The sequence below is a fragment of the Ruditapes philippinarum genome, unplaced genomic scaffold (assembly GCF_026571515.1).
Source record: "Ruditapes philippinarum isolate M1 unplaced genomic scaffold, ASM2657151v2 ctg5075_1_1_1_1, whole genome shotgun sequence".
NCBI classification, from domain to species: domain Eukaryota; kingdom Metazoa; phylum Mollusca; class Bivalvia; order Venerida; family Veneridae; genus Ruditapes; species Ruditapes philippinarum.
In genome coordinates, this window is record NW_026858111.1 from 63,892 (window position 1) to 82,974 (window position 19,083).

The 19,083-nt window shown below is 33.2% G+C and overlaps 2 protein-coding genes across 2 annotated transcripts in view; both read left to right on the forward strand.

Annotated features, from left to right (window-relative positions):
* Positions 1 to 9,469, forward strand: part of LOC132752133 (uncharacterized) — a 64,598-nt gene extending 55,129 nt beyond the window's left edge. Inside the window, exon 12 of the mRNA XM_060742419.1 lies at positions 6,014 to 9,469. Coding sequence (XP_060598402.1) covers positions 6,014 to 6,108 — 95 coding nt within the window. The 3' untranslated portion in view covers positions 6,109 to 9,469. The remainder of the gene's footprint in view (positions 1 to 6,013) is intronic.
* On the forward strand, positions 96 to 15,406 carry LOC132752134 (protein TsetseEP-like). Its single transcript, XM_060742421.1, has 5 exons — positions 96 to 615; positions 1,498 to 1,777; positions 2,324 to 2,519; positions 9,464 to 9,601; positions 10,863 to 15,406. Exons 1-5 carry the CDS (start codon positions 446 to 448, stop codon positions 11,063 to 11,065), a joined length of 987 nt encoding a protein of 328 aa, XP_060598404.1. The 5' UTR covers positions 96 to 445; the 3' UTR covers positions 11,066 to 15,406.
* Positions 15,407 to 19,083: the final 3,677 nt, after the last annotated feature.

The following is a 19,083-nucleotide window of genomic DNA, read 5'->3' on the forward strand; positions in this document are numbered from 1 at the left end:
AAAGATGAGAACTTTAGCTAGACTCCTGGTAAGATTAAAAATGAAGAGGAACTGTTCAGCTATCCTTTAAAGCCATTTCATATGTCCTCAAAATTTGATTTAGTGGCAAAAACTGTGAAGGAATTTTACCAAGATACTGGTTCATCACAGCTGGGAAAAAGCTTAGGACATTACATTAAACAGGTTAGCCTGCTGAAATCAAGTATGTGCCTTCGCAAAAAAGACTATGGACGAAAACAGGATGCGAAGGAGTTCACAGAAATGTTTGATGCAGAGTGGAAAGGGAAGGTTTCGTCAGTCGCCAACAGAAGTAAGCGTCTGAAGGCGATGAACAAAGAAATGATCTGCCTTCAACGGAAGATTTAGTTACACTAAAAAATTTTCTTGTTGAAGAAATGAGAATTCAAATAGAAAAGAACACACCTTCTATGCTGAGTATGTTTATATGACACATGTACTGATCGCTCGCATAGCACTCTTTAACAAAAGAAGAGTAAATGAGGTCTCTGAGCTGACAGTGAGTGACTTTAAGAAGCGAATAAGAGGAAATGAATTAGATACAAACACTGAAATCTACAATTCCCTGGCTGTCAGTGAAAAAACTCTGTTAAAGAGGTAATGCTCAGTATTCCTTATTGTTGCATGTAAAACTGATTTCAAAAATTTTAGTAGAAGTTCAATTTTTAGTACCTTTCAAGTTTTATTAGTGTCAATTAAAGTACTTATTTCAAGTGCTTTGATTTTGAATTTTTTTTTTTTTCAATAGTGCATAGAAAACATTGATAGACAATAATGCATGTCATTTTCATTGGCTATGCTATTCGCAGCACTGAAACACAGTACTAGAAATATTTTTATGATTTTTGATGACTGTGCACAATTTTTATACAGATAATGCTGCCATTTGTTTATGGAAAATGTTGGTGATTGCATCAGAACTACAAAAATATAGCTGTAAAGAAATATCAAGCTATTGTGATAAGCTGTTAGTAAAAGTTGTCTGGTTTCGGTGACAGTAACTTTGAAATGATACTTTGATGATCTTGCCCATGTAACTGAAAAATTGTGGAATAAGGCATTAAGAAAAATTGGCTTTACGACTCTTGCAAAATAGGCTGTTGTTCAACTGCTTACAAGATTTCTAGCAACTTATATAGTGGTTGCAAAAGACATTGTCTTCCTAAGTACCATGTAATATTCTTTATTTCAAATCTGAGTTCTGTAGTTTGTTTCAATATAATTGTGTCCAAAAACAAAGGCAAGCTTCAATTTAAGACATTTTTCCGTACTCACAACTTACAGGTGGGTGGTATATTTGCCTTGTCTCAGCCTGATAAAATTAATGTGATGCAGATGTTTCCTTATCACATTGGTCAGTTCTTTAAAAGATATTTAATAGCTTTGAGGTCTCTAAAGTACTGATATATTTGGAAAACAAACAAATTATTATCAGTATTTATTTTGTTAATGTAGGTTGTAATTGCTTTATCACTTCAGAATGGAACTGATTGAGGTGAGGGGGAAGAGCACACGGGGATTTAGAAAGGTTTTTGTGATTCTAAACACCGATATGGTGCAAAGCCTGTCACACCTTTTAATGGTTCGTGCACAGGTTGGGATACCATCAACAAACACTTTCTTGTTCTCAAGAGTAACTGATTCACCACAGGATGGATGTGAGGCCTTGAGAGTGGTCACAGCAAAGTGTCCAAATATGAACTTCCCAGAGCGAGTCAGGACTACAAAATTGAGGAAATACTTGGCAACAACTACCCAGGTAAATGTGTATTTTTAATGTTTTGCTGAAAGAGGAATGTTACAGTTTTTAAGTGACTGAAAAGGTGTATAGTGGTTGAGGTGTCCTCCTTTTGTCTCTTGGGTTGTAGGTTTAACTCCTGCCTGAGTCATGACCATCTTTCCTCATGTGCCACTGGTTGGTTCCAGGAAATGGATTTGAGATTGATTTAAATAAGCTTGAATTAATATATTTAAAGTTGACTGCAGATTCCTTCCCTTGGAAAATTTATGCAAGATGTCCATGAACTAGTCAAACATATATGCACCTTAGAACAAAGTTTTCATGGTGTGCTTTTTTGATTTTTAAAATGTCAGTTGTCTGTTCTTAAAAAATTGCTCTTAAAAGAAATGTTACTTGGATGAACCTGTGAATTATATCATCCATTGAAAACTTAGGTCATGAGGGAATAAAAGGGGTTTAAGAAGAGCTTAAACAATTTTTTTTGTCTTTAAACCGTCAGTCTTACAAGTTTCTGTAGAGCTCTGCTTAACTGACTTAACTGGTTATCATACATGTATTTTGCAGATAATGGATATGAGAGACGATGAACTAAAATTACTCGCGGATCATATGGGGCATTCAGTGGCCATACACACTGAAGTGTATAGAATGCAAACCTCTGTACTAGAAAGAACTAAAGTTGCAAGAGCTTTGCTAGCATTAGAAGATGGCAAATTACAGGGGTTTAATGGTCGCAACCTTTCATCTATCAGCCTTGATGGTAAGTTGTAAGCTTGACAAGTATAGGAGAAAGGATACTCACAGCATCAGTTCTTAGCTTGAGCAAAATTTGAGATTTTTTTTCTAAGAAAATTGAGGGCCTATTATAAACCTCTTTACACATATTCATTTTATTTTTTAGCTTGACTATTCGATAAGAATAAGTAGAGCTATTGCAGTCACCCGAGCGTCGGCGTCGGCATAACCACTTATGTTAAAGTTTTTGTAATAGTTCAAATATTTTCAAAGTCCATTTAGGCTGTGTGAAAAATGACCTTCACCACCAAATTCACTAGACTCAAGTGCATTGATATATTGCTACTCTGATCTTTTATTGAGTTAACAACAGATTTAACCACTAATCTGATAATAAGAATAAGATAGGTCAGGGATCTATGCATTGTGGCAATCTTCAAAATTGTATAGAAACAAAAAAAACTGTTCCTACACTACTATTTAGTGTTGTATTAATGCGATGGCATAGCATTTTTAGCTCGACTATACGAAGTATATGGAGAGCTGTCCTACTCGCCCCGGCGTCTACGTCCAGATTTTAGATTAAAGTTTTGGTGCAGTAAAATATTTTTCACTATAACTTTGTCATTTCTTAAGGTATCAACTTCAAACTTCAAATATATGTTCCTTATCATCAACCACATCTTATGTGACAAGGTTCATAATTCTAGCACCAATATTTTCAGATTTATCTCCCCTTGAACTTAGAATTTTCCTTAAAAAATGCTATTTCTTACTGTTTCTTCTTTATTTCTTAAGGGATCAACCTCATACTTCAAATATATTTACGCTATCATCCTCCCCATCTTATGTGACAAGGTTCATAACTCTAGCACCAATATTTTCAGATTTATCTCCCTTTGAACTTAGAATTTTCCATAAAAAATATTTTTTTTTTACTGTTACTTATTTATTTCTAAAGGGATCAACTTCATACTTCAAATATATTTACGTTATCATCATCCACATCTTATGTGACAAGGTTCATAACTCTAGCACCAATATTGCAAGAATTATCTCCCCATAAACTTAGATTTTTTTTACTAGAAAAATGTTATTTTTTATTATAACTTTTTTATTTTTAAAGGTATCTACCTCAAACTTCAAATACTTATTCCTAATCATCAAATGCATTTTATGTGACAATGTTCATAACTCTTGAAGCAATATTTACAGATTTATCTCTCTTTGAACTTAGGATTTTCTTTAAGAAATATTATAACTTCTTTACTTTTTAAGGTATCTACTTCAAACTTCAAATATATATTTCTTATCATTACACAAATGTTGTGTGACAAGGTCCATAACTCTAGCATGACTATTTCTAGAATTATTCCCCTTGATCTTGGCATTAATGTTAACAAATGTTATTTTTTTACTATAACTTAATACATAATTATACATAATTGATTTTTCTTTCATAGTTTTGTCCTCCTTACTGCGTCCAGTATTTTATTAGTCTAGCTTCGCTGTCTCCTGTGACAGCTCTTGTTAATTTTCTATTTACTCTCTTTGTAAAATTGTATTAACTTTTAGAAAACCACAATGATAGCATCTGTCTAGCATGTTAATAACAAGTTAATCAATTAAAAATTAGATAATGATGTCAATTTGATAATCGTTTTATGGTCTTATAATCTGCACAAGTGTCAAATCTCTAGCCTCCAGCAATTACATTATCTAGTCAATGTTTGTTGAACAGAATGTTTACTAATTATCACTTGCAACATATATTTGATGCTGACTTCTAAATGATGCAACATTGTGGATTTTTTATCGCTCCAAATAGTTTAGTTTATTAGTTTGGAACAGGATTTTCTTTACTTTTTAAGTGTCATAAACTTAAAAGAAATATGGTAAGTTTTTTTCAGAAATATGAATGCTTCAAATGTAATACACATACTTATGATTAGTGATAAAAATATAATCGATTATACTCAAAGAGGTATTCAATTTTAATAATCGATTTGATTTATTTAGAATTGATAATAATTGAAAAATAAATATATAGGTGTATTCGTTGTATTAAAAACCAAATCTTTTTGCTAAGGTTTTCTATCCATTTCTTACACATAGGGCCGCATTACGGAAAGTGAAATTTCCAAATTCATTTTCATATTTTATCGCCGCCACACAGTGTCATTTTTGTGTCGCCTGCTACAAAGTATTATTCATGGTGGACTTACCTAAGTTCAAGGATATATAGATTGTTGTCAGTTAAGGGGTTTATCATACATTCCCATGTGAAACACCCTTTTCTGGGGTCTATATTGACTACAAGTTGCAACATGTGTGGCAAGGCATTTTGTCACAATAATAAAAACCCCATAATAAGGTACTGAATATATGTTTATACACAGGAAGTGTAGCCATATTTAAAAATGGATGCTTGCCAGGTCAGGAATGGAATTGTATCTCCTTAAAAATGGATGAGATTAACATATTAATTTGTATTTTGTGTGTAATTTTAGGTATCATATTAGTTTTTATGATGGTTATATCTTTTGTAATATTGAGGTATGTTACAAGAATTATTAATACCTTAGAAACTTGGGACAGTTTAATGAGACCTGGGCCTAATTGCTAGTCCTTCATGCTGTTGTGTTTACATTTAAAAGGTAATGTTTTCGTTTTCATAAATATATAGATCAGATGTGGTTCATTTAGTGTATTTTGAACTTGTGTTTATCAATAAATGTTCTCTAGTGTCTAGTCTACATATGACAAGGAAGATTGGATATGGTGTATATATTACTAAGCACAACAACATGTGATATTCAAGTCAATATGCTCAGTAATAAAGGACACTTAACTTCTGTGACTATTTATTTTGTCAAAATATCTCAATTAGTGGTGTATATTGTATGATAGACCCAAGGTCAATTTTACTTTTATGATGTTATTTATAATATTCCAAATACCCCAGAAGATCATATACCCAGCCTTGTATAATGACATGCATGATAAGAGGGAAAAGGTACCTAGACCAGTTTTTTATTTTTTGCAATGCAATGGAAAACATTACCTTTATTAAAATAATCAGTTTATCGTTAAGTTTTAGAAATTTTTAGAATTCATTATGATGAATTATACAAATTTTTATGCGGGGTATGCAGTTTATGCAGGCAGAGTACCTTTATTTCACTGAAATTTCACAGAAACAATTAATATTTTTCCACATTGATATAGGTTACTGGTAAGGTTTGCAAATTTTAATAAAATTCTGAAAAAATATTCGTATCTGATGTTTGGAATCAGTTTGATAGTCATATACATGTTGACACTAGGATTAGACCCCTTAATAAAAAACTGTGACTATATAATATAATATTTTTTTTGTATTATTATACTGAATTTCAAACAAGATACCTTGCTAATTTTTTTTACAATATTCATCATAAAGGTATGAAAATTTACTGATGCACAGAGCCAGTTTATACAGAAAACATTAAAACCCCACTATTTTGTATATTGTTACAGGAACAGGAAATAGCAAGCAGCCATCTTGGATTTATCATGTGCTTTTATGGAAATTGAAAATTGTGGAATTATTTTTTTTAAACAGTTTATATTAAATGTTCAACTAATTACTTTTTCAAGAAAAATGACTTTTTTTATTGGAGGAACTAGTTATGGAAGAAAATAGAACTGCACGTTCTTATATCAGATTGAAGAGATGTGCACATCTATTTGCATGTGTAGAATTTTGCAGTGTTAAAAATTTTGATTTCCATGTGGATGAATACAGTAAACGAATTTATTTATTTGACAACAAAAGTGTAAGAGAACTTTGGCAATTTATTTTGAACTGTGAATATAGAGGAGCTTGTATTGTAAATATAATTCCAGATGTTGTACCTGAGTGATCAATGTGGTTGGTTGATTTTGTTAACATTTTGTAAGTACCTGTCAAGTCTCATGCTTAAAGTACAGGCAACGGGACTCCCAACAAAAGTTGTGATATGCGGGGAGCTAGTTTCGTCGCAAACAGCGACAAATTTTATGCTATAGAGCGAACTTTTGTTGCAGAGCGCGGACAGATCTACAGTGAAAATTTGCTCACTAAAGCAATTTCACGACAATGTTTTAGCAAATTTTTGCCATTAAACTAAATTTACTAATGGTCAATAAATGGAAATACATAAATGTGAATAATTTCATTTTTATTGTTAGCTCGACTATTCGATAAGAATAAGTAGAGCTATTGCAGTCACCCGAGCGTCGGCGTAACCACTTATGTTAAAGTTTTTGTAATAGTTCAAATATTTTCAAAGTCCATAGACATATGGCTTTGAAACTTTGCACACTTGTTCACCATCATGACCCCAACCTGTAGACAGGAGGTGGTAACTCTATCAAGCATTTTGACAGAATTATGCCCCTTTTTCGACTTAGAATTTACGTTAAAGTTTTTGTAATAGTTCAAATATTTTCAAAGTCCATTGACATATGGCTTTGAAACTTTACACACTTGTTCACCATCATGACCCCAACTTGTAAACAGGAGGAGGTAACTCTATCAAGCATTTTGACAGAATTATGCCCCTTTTTTGACTTAGAATTTACGTTAAAGTTTTTGTAACAGTTCAAATATTTTCAAAGTCCATTGACATATGGCTTTGAAACTTTACACACTTGTTCACCATCATGACCCCAACCTGTAGACAGGAGGTGGTAACTCTATCAAGCATTTTGACAGAATTATGCCCCTTTTTCGACTTAGAATTTACGTTAAAGTTTTTGTAATAGTTCAAATATTTTCAAAGTCCATTGACATATGGCTTTGAAACTTTGCACACTTGTTCACCATCATGACCCCAACCTGTAAACAGGAGGAGGTAACTCTATCAAGCATTTTTTTTACTATCAAGCACTAAGAATAGTCGAGCGTTGCTGTCCTACTGACAGCTCTTGTTATTTTTAGCTTAACTATTCGATAAGAATAAGTAGAGCTATTGTTGTCACCCGAGCGTCGGCATAACCACTTATGTTAAAAGTTTTTGTAATACCTCAAATATTTTCAAAGTCCAATGACATTTGGCCATGAAACTTTGCACACTTGTTCACCATCATGATCCCAATCTGTAGACAGGAGGAGGTAACTGTATCAAGCATTTTAACAGAATTATGCCCCTTTTTCTACCTGAAATTTACGTTAAAGTTTTTGTAATACCTCAAATATTTTGAAAGTCCATTGACATATGGCTTTGAAACTTTGCACACTTGTTCACCATCATGACCCTAACCTGTAGACAGGAGGAGGTAATTGTATCAAGCATTTCGACAGAATTATGTCCCTTTTTCAACTAAAAATTTACATTTAAGTTTGCATACCACCACAGATATTTTCATATTCTATTGACATCTGGCTTTGAAACAAGTTGAAATTTTATACTCCTTTAACAGCATAATAGGACTCTCTTCGAGGCCTATAACTGTAACATGGTTTTAAAGAAAATTTAACCCTTTTGTTAACTTAGAAAATTTTACATTATCAAAGCTTTTTTACTGTCAAGCACTAAGAATAGTCGAGCGTTGCTGTCCTACCGACAGCTTTTGCTTATGTATCTCAGAACTGACCTCATTTTTTAGCTCACCTGTCACAAAGTGACAGGGTGAGCTTTTGTGATCGCTTTTCGTCCGGCGTCCGTAAACTTTTACTTTAAATGACATCTCCTCATAAACCACTAGGCCAATTTCATCCAAACTTCACAGGAATGTTCCTTTGGTGGTCACCTTTAAAAATTGTTCAAAGAATTTAATTCCATGCAGAACTCTGGTTGCCATGGCAACCGAAAGAAAAAACTTTAAATATCTTCTTTTAAAAAATCCTAAGAGCTAGAGCTTAGATATTTGGCATGAAACATCTTCTAGTGAGTGTCTACCAAGTTTGTTCAAATAAAAGCCCTGGGGTCAAAATTGGCCCCGCCCGGGTGGTCATTGATTTTCCTTGTATGTGTATAGCAAAAACTTAAAAAATCTTCTTTGAAAAAACCCAAATAGCTAGAGTTTAGATAGTAAGCATGAAACATCTTCTAGTAAGTGTCTACAAAGTTCAAATAAAAGCTCTGGGGTCAAAACTGGCCTAGCCCCAGGGGTGTCATTGTTTTTAACTATATGTGTATAGTAAAAACTTAAAAAAATCTTCTTTTAAAAAGCCCAATGAGCTAGAGCTTAGATATTTAGGATGAAACATCTTCTTATAAGTGTCTACCAAGTTTGTTCAAATAAAAGCCCTGGGGTCAAAATTGGCCCCACCCCAGGGGTCATTGATTTTCCCTATATGCATATTGTAAAAACTTAAAAAATCTTCTTTTAAAGAACTCAATGAGCTAGAGCTAAGATATTTAGCATCAAACATGTTCTAATAGGTTTCTACCAAGTTTGTTCAAATAAAAGCCCTAGGGTCAAAATTGGCCCTGCTCCGGGGGTCATTGATTTTCCTTATATGTGTATAGCAAAAACTTGAAAATCTTCTTTGAAAAAACCCAAATAGCTAGAGTTTAGATATTAAGCATGAAACATCTTCTAGTGAGTGTCTACAAAGTTTGTTCAAATAAAAGCCCTGGGGTCAAAACTGGCCCCGCCCCAGGGGTGTCATTGTTTTTAACTATATGTGTATAGTAAAAACTTAAAAAAAAAAAATTCTTTTAAAAAGCCCAATGAGCTAGAGCTTAGATGTTTAGCATGAAACATCTTCTTATGGGTGTGGGGAGGGGGGGGGGCTACAGGTGAGCGACCTCAGGGCCATCATGGCCCTCTTGTTTATAAATTATATGAGCAAAATAAAGTATTTGTAAAATATCATTTGTGTCTTAGCATTTTGTAGCTTTCTCAAACATGAATATATTGGTGCATAATAATGTTAAAATGGTGTAAAAATCATAACACACATACACACTTAGAAGAGCAAAACATCCTTTCTTGCAGAATTGCCTGAACCAGAACCGGAGGTATTGCAGTCACCCGAGTGTTATGATGTAAATGATGAAAATGATTCAGAAGCTGAACCAGAAGCTGAACCAGAAGCTGAACCAGAAGCTGAACCAGAACCTCCTGCATGTACAGGTATTTATTGTTTATGGGTATACATGTGTATTTGTATCCAACAATAGGCCTCTCCGTCTCTTTTAAGCAGGAGTTGTTTAAAGGTTTTCCCCTTGGAAAATTCTTTTAAAATCATGCAGTTTTCAGCCAAAATGAAGTTTACATCACATTTTTTTTGTTTCCATTCTGCAAAAAAAAAGACTAGTATATTTCCCCAGAATGAGGGCAAAAGGCCCAATGCCCAACCTTAGAACAAACCTGCACTACCATTATATATATCCAGACTCGAAACTGAAGTTTCCATGTAACAAAAATATGACCAGACTTAATTTGTTGAGCTAAATAAAGGACAGTTGCCCTAGATGTAAGAGCTTAGGGTTGCATTTTGATTAACCTTACTATTACTACATGTAACATCTCCCTATTTCTTTCTGATTTAAAATTTTAAAATGATTTTCTTTAAATAAAGGATATTTTCACAAAATAAAGAAATCTCCCTCTTTTTCCTTTCTAAACTTCCTTTTTTTTTATCTAATTGTAATTTCTTAAATCTCCCTCTTTTTGAAGTAGATTCTCCCTCTTGAACAACGAAAAAAATTCACTTGTATGAAAAAAGGTCTGTGCTTTTGTTCTTGCTCAGTAAACATGTTGGTATTTGCATCACATCTTGGTTAAATTTTATATGCAAATGTTTTATTATGAATATCAAAAATATGTCAAAGATGTTAGCTGCAAACACGACTTGTCTTCCCCACTATCACAGCTACTGTTAGAATCACGTGTCTTAATGCAGGAAACATTTTAAACTTGTATGTTTAAGTTCAGCATGAATAATATCATGGATATCCTGGAAAGCATCAAATGTTCACATTTGTTTCCCACTATCAAAGCTACCTCTTTAATCAAGACTGATCATTTTTGTTTGATATTAATTGAAATATTGGACCTTTTTTGACAATTCTGATTACTGGTTTATATAAAAATGGTGATGATAGAATTGTGATATATATCATAGAATTTTAAAAAAAAATCTTGTCCCAATCAAAGGGTTAGAGCATTAATATTTGGTATGTAGTATGGTCTTCTTATCCTTCATAAAGTTTGTTCAAATTTGTCAAATTTTTGATATATGTATAAAATCAAGTATTCCATGAGGGTTCTTTTAACAGTGTTACACTTCAGTAGATGTAAAAAGATTTGCATGTTTCTTCTTGTTGGGTTCTATCAGGTAAGGGAATTTGTATTGCTGGAAAATCTTTGATAATTGTTTGTAACCTTTCAGGATCAAAACCGCGATGGTCTAAACAGGAGGAGAGTGCTCTGAGAGAAGCCTTTGATATTCAGATAAAACAGAAGAAAAATGTTTCAACAGTGGAGATTAGGGAAGCAAAAAAATGTTATCCTGTGCTACAAGACAGATCAGAAGCTGTTATTCGTACAAAAATAAACAATATCAAATTAGGAAAATATAAAAAAAAGTATTGAATTAAAGAACACTTCAGAGGATTCTTGCATTCTTAGGTGGTGCACACCTCAAGTACCTCACAACATTCCATTGTTATGCCCCCACAATGTGGGAGCATATAGCGTTGCACTTGTCCGTCCGTCAGTCAGTCTGTCCGTCCGTACGTCCCGAAATCTTGTGAACGCAACTCCTCTTAAACCGGATGGCAGATTTTGCTTAAACTTACAGGGATGAACAACCTTAATGTGTAGATGGTAGTAAAGGAAGGAATTTTCGCTGCGACCAAATTTAACAGAATTATGGCCCTTTGTTGATCTTTTCACTAGATACTATGTAAAATTTTGTGAACGCAACTCCTCTTAAACCTGATGGCAGATTTTGCTTAAACTTACAGGGATGAACAACCTTAATGTGTAGATGGTAGTAAAGGAAGGAATTTTTGCTGCGACCAAATTTAACAGAATTATGGCCCTTTGTTGATTTTTTCACTATATACTATGTAGAAATTTTGTGAACGCAACTCCTATTAAACCGGATGCCAGATTTTGCTTTAACTTACAGGGATGAACAACCTTCAGGTGTGGATGGTAGTAAAGGAAGGAATTTTCGCTGCGACCAAATTTTACAGAATTATGGCCCTTTGTTGATTTTTTCACTATATACTATGTAGAAATTTTGTGAATGCAACTCCTCTTAAACCGGATGGCAGATTTTGCTTAAACTTCCAGGGATGAACAACCTTAATGTGTAGATGGTAGTAAAGGAAGGAATTTTTGCTGCAACCAAATTTAACAGAATTATGGCCCTTTGTTGATTTTTAGTTTTCAACTTGTGGCACATGTAGTCCAAAAAATATTTGACCTAGAGTCATAAGATTGACAGAACAGTGGCGTGTGGGGGCATCCGTGTCCTATGGACACATTTCTAGTTTTTGTCTGTAAATAAGTAAAAAGTAGGGAAAGATTCCTCAAAGGCCATGACAATTAGCAGTATACAGTGTTATTAATGTATATGAAACATTATAAGGAAAGACCATGAATGAATGTGCAGATAATAAGTGAAATGTGAATTTGCTGTCATGTCTGTTTTTAGGAAGCATTTCAAACAATATGTATGTGTACCTTTTAGGCTCCCAGTCAAGAAAATGTTAGGCAGTCTGATTACTGTGAAAAGCTGAATGGGGCTGAAGGTTTGAACTCTGTTCTGCTGTCTGTCAGTCTGGCTTGCTCTTTTTTCAAAATGCCTGCAGGGATTGAGCTGATTCAGTTTATACCCATATTAGCCAATAACTTTCTTTTAATGTAAAGTACTTAATGTTATATCAGCATTATTTTATCTTTTGTATATCCTTTGTAAGCAATTAAGTAATTGTAAATGATTAGCAATAACTCATATAATGCAGCATAAGCTTCATTCTTAATTATCCTGTTCATTTGAATTTTTAAACTTTTCACCTCTTGAAACCCCTTTTTTGTATTAAACTGCCTTATGACTTATCAGAGATGGTTATTAATTTGAGTAGCAACAGGTGATGATTAGGTTTCAAAATCAATTGATGATTATAAAGCGAGTATAAGCACATATATTCCTAAATGTGTAACAGTACTTGTGGAAGCTTTTCTTTTAAGTGCTGTTTTGGACCTTAAAACATACTGTTATGAACAGTAATGTAATGAGTTGTGTAATACCCTAAATTTGGCAAGGGAAAATTCTGGGAAGTTCACTGAGTTTATAGCAACCCTGTTTTGATTTTGGGTTAACTTTTTGCCCAGCATGCAATGTTCTACCATCATTCTCAGTAAGTTGAAAATATCAGGAACTTAACATTTTTCTCCCAAATGGCTGCTAGATTTTTTGTAGAGAAATAAAGCCCTTTTCAGAAATAGAAAAATTAATGCTTTGTAAACTGCTTGAAATTTTATTTATTTCTGTTCATAGATATTTAGTATATTTCAGACAATGAATCATTGCTCATATATTGAACAAATTTTCCATTTTGGCATAGGGCATAACTAAAAGGAGAACTGTGTATAATAGAAATTGATTAAGTGATGAGAATGACTTGTCTGAATATTGTTTTAAACATACACAAAACTGGTCCTTAATCCTATAAATTGGAAAAGAAAATCTGAAAATGCCTTTTAAAGTTAATCTGATTTTGAAAATAAAAGTTTTCATCAGTTTGAATAAAGAATGTCATGGATTTTCTGTTACATATATTTGAGTGTCATACTGTAACCTTAAACATTGAATTTTGCTACTTTGACAATGTCTGTTTTGTTGCTTTTTAACACTTTTACCACTTGCTTTTGTTTTATAGATCAATTTATTTCAGAATTTAAATGTGTTAGATGTGTTTGCATTATTAAAGATTTTGATTCTACAATATAATTATATATGTTTAATTAGTCTAGTGAACTAGAATTTGTTTTGTACTGATCACATAATAATGCTTCCTTTAGTGCCATTAAGATCATTCAATGTTTATGCAGGATGTAAAAATTGCATTTCATTTCAGAATTGGTTATTTATAAATCTAGGTAGTCTGCTTTTGTTTTTGGGATGACCTTTTCTGTACTATTTGAAGTTTAAATTCTAACATTTTGTGTACCTATTCAAGTTAAAATTCTAACATTTTGTGAGTTATGAAATCTTTTAGACAGTAATGGCTTGTTTATAGGTCAATCACAGTATATGAATATACTTTAGTACAGATTAAGCAATGTATATTTTTTTGTCCCTAAAAAGAAATGTTTAGTTGCTGTTTTGTCTATCTGTCCATCAGTTTGTCATATTTTTGTCATAACAAAAACTGTAACATATATCAACATAGAGTTTCATAGGTAACATTAGATAGATAGATAGATAGATAGATAGATCAGGAAAATACAGTGTACAAGAATCATAACTTGTCTTTGCATAATATCAAACTTATCAGTCTTTGTTATTTTTCATACTTAAATTTTGTCCCACACCAAAACTAAAACAGGTTATCAACATGAAAGTAGATATATCTCATCAAAGACATAGTTCACATTGGCATGATATAGGAGTTATTGCCCTTAACTTCATTTGAATTAATAATGAACTTTCACTCCTTCAATTTGAGGAGGTATCCCACAGTGATATCAAGATTTAGTCCTTTTGGAAAAAAGGATTCATTTTGGGACCAAGCATTAATTTTTGAAGTATCCATCAGTTTTATAGTTTCTCTTGTGATTATTCAAAATAAAGGTATTATTCTCCTGGAAATGATATTCCATTTATTTACCTTTCTAGAATATATATCAATCTCCCTGAAGTATTGCTCTGTTATCTTAAAATATATTCGTGTATATAATGTGAAATAGTTTTTTCAATGGATAACAAATTTATGAGCTCACTTGATATTTACTCAATTTAGATATTGACTGAATTTCATTTCTTTGCTGCTTCATATGTGATTAATGAATTATATACTGTCTAGTGTTTGGAGTTAAATATTTTTCTTTTAAAATGACCACCTTTGTAGTAGAATAGCAATTTTTGTGCCTGTTAAGAAAGTTTTTTTCTAGCAATGTTAGTATCTGCTTTTTTCTATTAGTTATTTTTAGCTCACCTGTCACAAAGTGACAGGGTGAGCTTTTGTGATCGCTTTTCGTCCGGCGTCCGTCCGTCCGTCCATAAACTTTTACTTTAAATGACATCTCCTCATAAACCACTAAGCCAATTTCATCCAAACTTCACAGGAATGTTCCTTTGGTGGTCACCTTTAAAAATTGTTCAAAGAATTTAATTCCATTCAGAACTCTGGTTGCCATGGCAACCGAAAGAAAAAACTTTAAATATCTTCTTTTAAAAAACCATAAGAGCTAGAGCTTAGATATTTGGCATGAAACATCTTCTAGTGAGTGTCTACCAAGTTTGTTCAAATAAAAGCCCTGGGGTCAAAATTGGCCGGCCCCGGGGGGTCATTGATTTTCCCTATATGCATATAGTAAAAACTTAAAAAATCTTCTTTTAAAGAACCCAAAGAGCTATGGCTAAGATATTGGGCATCAAACATGTTCTAATAGGTGTCTACCAAGTTTGTTCAAATAAAAGCCCTGGGGTCAAAATTGGCCCCGCCCCAGGGGGTCATTGATTTTCCCTATATGCATATAGTAAAAACTTAAAAAATCTTCTTTTAAAGAACCAAAAGAGTTAGAGCTAAGATATTTAGCATGAAACATGTTCTAATAAGTGTCTACCAAGTTTGTTCAAATAAAAGCCCTGGAGTCAAAATTGGCCCCGCCCCGGGGCGTCATTGATTTTCCCTATATGCATTTAGTAAAAACTTAAAAAATCTTCTTTTAAAGAACTCAAAGAGCTATGGCTAAGATATATAGGTGTCTACCAAGTTTGTTCAAATAAAAGACCTGGGGTCAAAATTGGCACCGCCCCGGGGGTCATTGATTTTCCTTATATGTGTATAGCAAAAACTTAAAATCTTCTTTGAAAAAACCCAAATAGCTAGAGTTTAGATATTAAGCATGAAACATCTTCTAGTAAGTGTCTACAAAGTTTGTTCAAATAAAAGCCCTGGCCCGGCCCCAGGGGTGTCATTGTTTTTAACTATATGTGTATTTGTAAAAACTTAAAAATAATCTTCTTTTAAAAAGTCTAATGAGCTAGAGCTGCAACGTTGGGGGTTGGGGGGGGGCCTATATACAGGAGAGCGACCTCAGGGCCATCATGGCCCTCTTGTTTATTTTATATCTCACTTGACCTTTTAGTGGCCATGGTGAGCTTTTGTGATCATTTGGATGTTCATTTGAAGCGCATGCATTAGTTCATCAACCAATTTTAAAAAAATATGCACACAACTTGTCTGTTTTGATATTTGGTCAGATCCTCTGCACAATATGGCTGCCAGAGCTAGAAATAGAAACACTGAAATGACTTTGTTTCTTCACACCAGCAGTTTTGATTTCTAGCTCAAGTTCAAATGTAGGCCATCTGGTATCAAAAGCTAGGTCACAGTGCCCAAATCTGGAAAAACTTTTCAAATGTCCTAGAGACTACATATATAGGTCAATTATCCCTTAAATTGATTGAAGCGGTAAATTATTATTATTTATTCAAATTATAGTTTCCAATATGGGTATATAGTAATACATAAACTCAATTAATTGAAATATTTGTAATATGTCAATGAAAAAGATACATCACTTGCAAAATTCTTAATGGCATATTGTCCCTTGAATATAAAGATTCCATGTATAGACTAGTTTGCTTAGTGTACTTCGATACCATTGCTACACTTAACATATTATCTAACACAGCTTAGCTTGTCAGGTGAGCAGTATAGGGCCACCAATCATCCTGTTGATATCTCTTTGTTCATTATATTGTAAACTATCATTTAAATCTATCGACTAATTTGACTTTAAAATAACATAGAAAATTACTACATGTACTAAGAAAATGTTTCTGTTCTTTATTTGAAAAACTCATTTAGTTAAAATAATATGCATTATTTGTTATTATAATATAATCTCTAGTCCTTTAAAAGTGTATAAATCTATATCGGATGAAAAGTATTGCCAATATACATAAACTTGAATAAAATGTTCAGGAACAGAATATTCCCCTACTATATTTACTTGGTTTATCGATTTTTTTGGGCATGTTCCACTTGATGTCAAAAAATAGAAAGACGAATTTCTTTCATTTTTAGGTATTCTGTATCTATTCTTCTTGATACAAAGCATAAAACATGAAAGATATAGCTTTATACACTTTAAATATGTTCTTTCTAAAGAAATTGAAATTTAGAAATTATTGCTCTGAATATTTTGCAATTATGTCTTTTAGTTCAGTTCCTGTTAGTATGTTAAAATGTTAAATGTTATATTTGCTTTGAATGAATGTCTATTATTGTAAGTAATTATGTTCATGGAAACATTAAAGAAAAAAAATGGTTATAATAGTCTTTTTTATTTCTTTTGCTTTTTGGTTAAAAGCTAGAAATATTAGCACTCTAAAACCACATTTTTGTGTCACCTGCTACAATGTAGTGGCAACATATATAGGGAGCATATCTTTGTCCTCTGTCAGTCACAAAACTTGTCCAGACTCAATAACTGCAGGTGCGATTTTAACTAAACTGTACTGGAATTATCAGTACCAAGACTAGTTGTAAATATTTTTTTGGCTCTTAAGTTTAATGATTTTTTTTTAAGTTTGTCCGGACTACATCTTCTAATGCCATTTTAATAACACTTTAAAGGTTTGTTAACACCTCGAGTCCTTGCGCATATTTATCAGTTGGTTTTTTTGTTGTTGAATGATTGTAACTGAGTTATGGGCCTTGAATGAAAGAGGTATTTTGGCCAGTAAATGAATTTTGTGTCGACTGCAACATAGTTGTTTGTATGATACAAAATAGCTGATACATAATGGGAACACTCTTCCATCTGTCACTCATCTTGTCGGACTTCTCCTCAAACTCATTAGGTGTAGTTTCATCCAAACTTTGCAGGAATGATGATTACCAAGTCTAGCTGTGCATATTATCTGTATTTTCCAGTTCAATGATTTTTGTTAGAGTCATGGCACTTTAATGATTTTTATTGTCCCCCGCCTCTTCGAAGAAAAAAGGGGGTTATAGAAATAGGCTCCGTCCGTCCGTCCGCCCGTCACACTTTCGTGTCCGGTCCATAACTTTGTCATTTATGAAAGGAATTTGAAATAACTTGGCACAAATGTTTATTATAATAAGACGATGTGTCATGCGCAACAACCAGACCCCTACCTCCAGGGTCAAGGTCACACTTGCTCATTCAAGGTCAACATTGCCTATTTGAGGGTATATGTTGTGTCCGGTCCATAACTTTCTTATCTATGAAGGGATTTTGTAAATACTTGCCATAATTGTTCACAATAATCAGACGATGTGTCATGCGCAAAAACCAGTCACCTACCTTGAAGGTCAAGGTCACACTTGGAGGTCAAATATTAACATAAGTCTGTTACAGGGTATATTTCGTGTCCGGTCCATAACTTTGTCATTTATCAAGGGAATTTGAGATAACTTGGCACAAATGTTTGTTATAATAAGACAATGTGTCATGCGCAACAACCAGACCCGTACCTTCAGGGTCAAGGTCGTACTTGCTCATTCAAGTCTGTTACAGGGTATATTTTTTGTCCGGTCTAAAACTTTTTCATAGATCAAAGGATTTTGAAAATACTTTGCACAAATAGTCAATTTAATAAGAGGATGTGTCATGCGCAACACCTGCATCCCTACCTCCAAGGTCAAGGTCACACTTAGAGGTCAAAAATTAACATAGTCTGTTATAGGGTATATTTTGTGTCTAATCTATAACTTCTTCATAGTTCAAGGGATTTTGAAATAACTTTGCACAAATAGTCACAATAATAAGCCGATATGTCAGGTACAACACCTGCACCCCTACCTCTTAAGGTCAAGGTCACACTTAGAGGTCAAAGGTTAACAGAGTCTGTTATTTGGTATATTTTTTGTCCCATCCATTACTTCTTCATAGATTAAGGGATTTTGAAAATACTTGGCACAAATAGTCACAATGATTAGATGATATGTCATGCGTAACATCTGTGTCCCTACCTCCAAGGTCAAGGTCACACTTAGAGGTCAAAGATTTACATAGTCTGTTATAGGGTATATTTTGTGTCCAATCTATAACTTTTTCATAGTTCAAGAGATTTTGAAAATACTTGGCACAAATAGTCTCAATAATAAGACGTTATGTCATGCACAACACCTGCTCCCCTACCTCCAAGGTCAAGGTCACACTTAGAGGTCAAAGCTTAACATGATAGATTTTTAAATTCCGTGTTTCATTTTATTTTTCTAACAAATTTATTGTTACATTTGCAGATCTAGCATTGATCATAATTTTGGACTGAATGTCCTGAGATCCATACCTCAATCTTTTGAAATAGCACAATTTTATGCTTCATATAAAACTCCGGGGCGGGGGACGTTGGTAACTCTGTTACAAATTCTTGTTTTCAAGGTTTTCCAGACTAC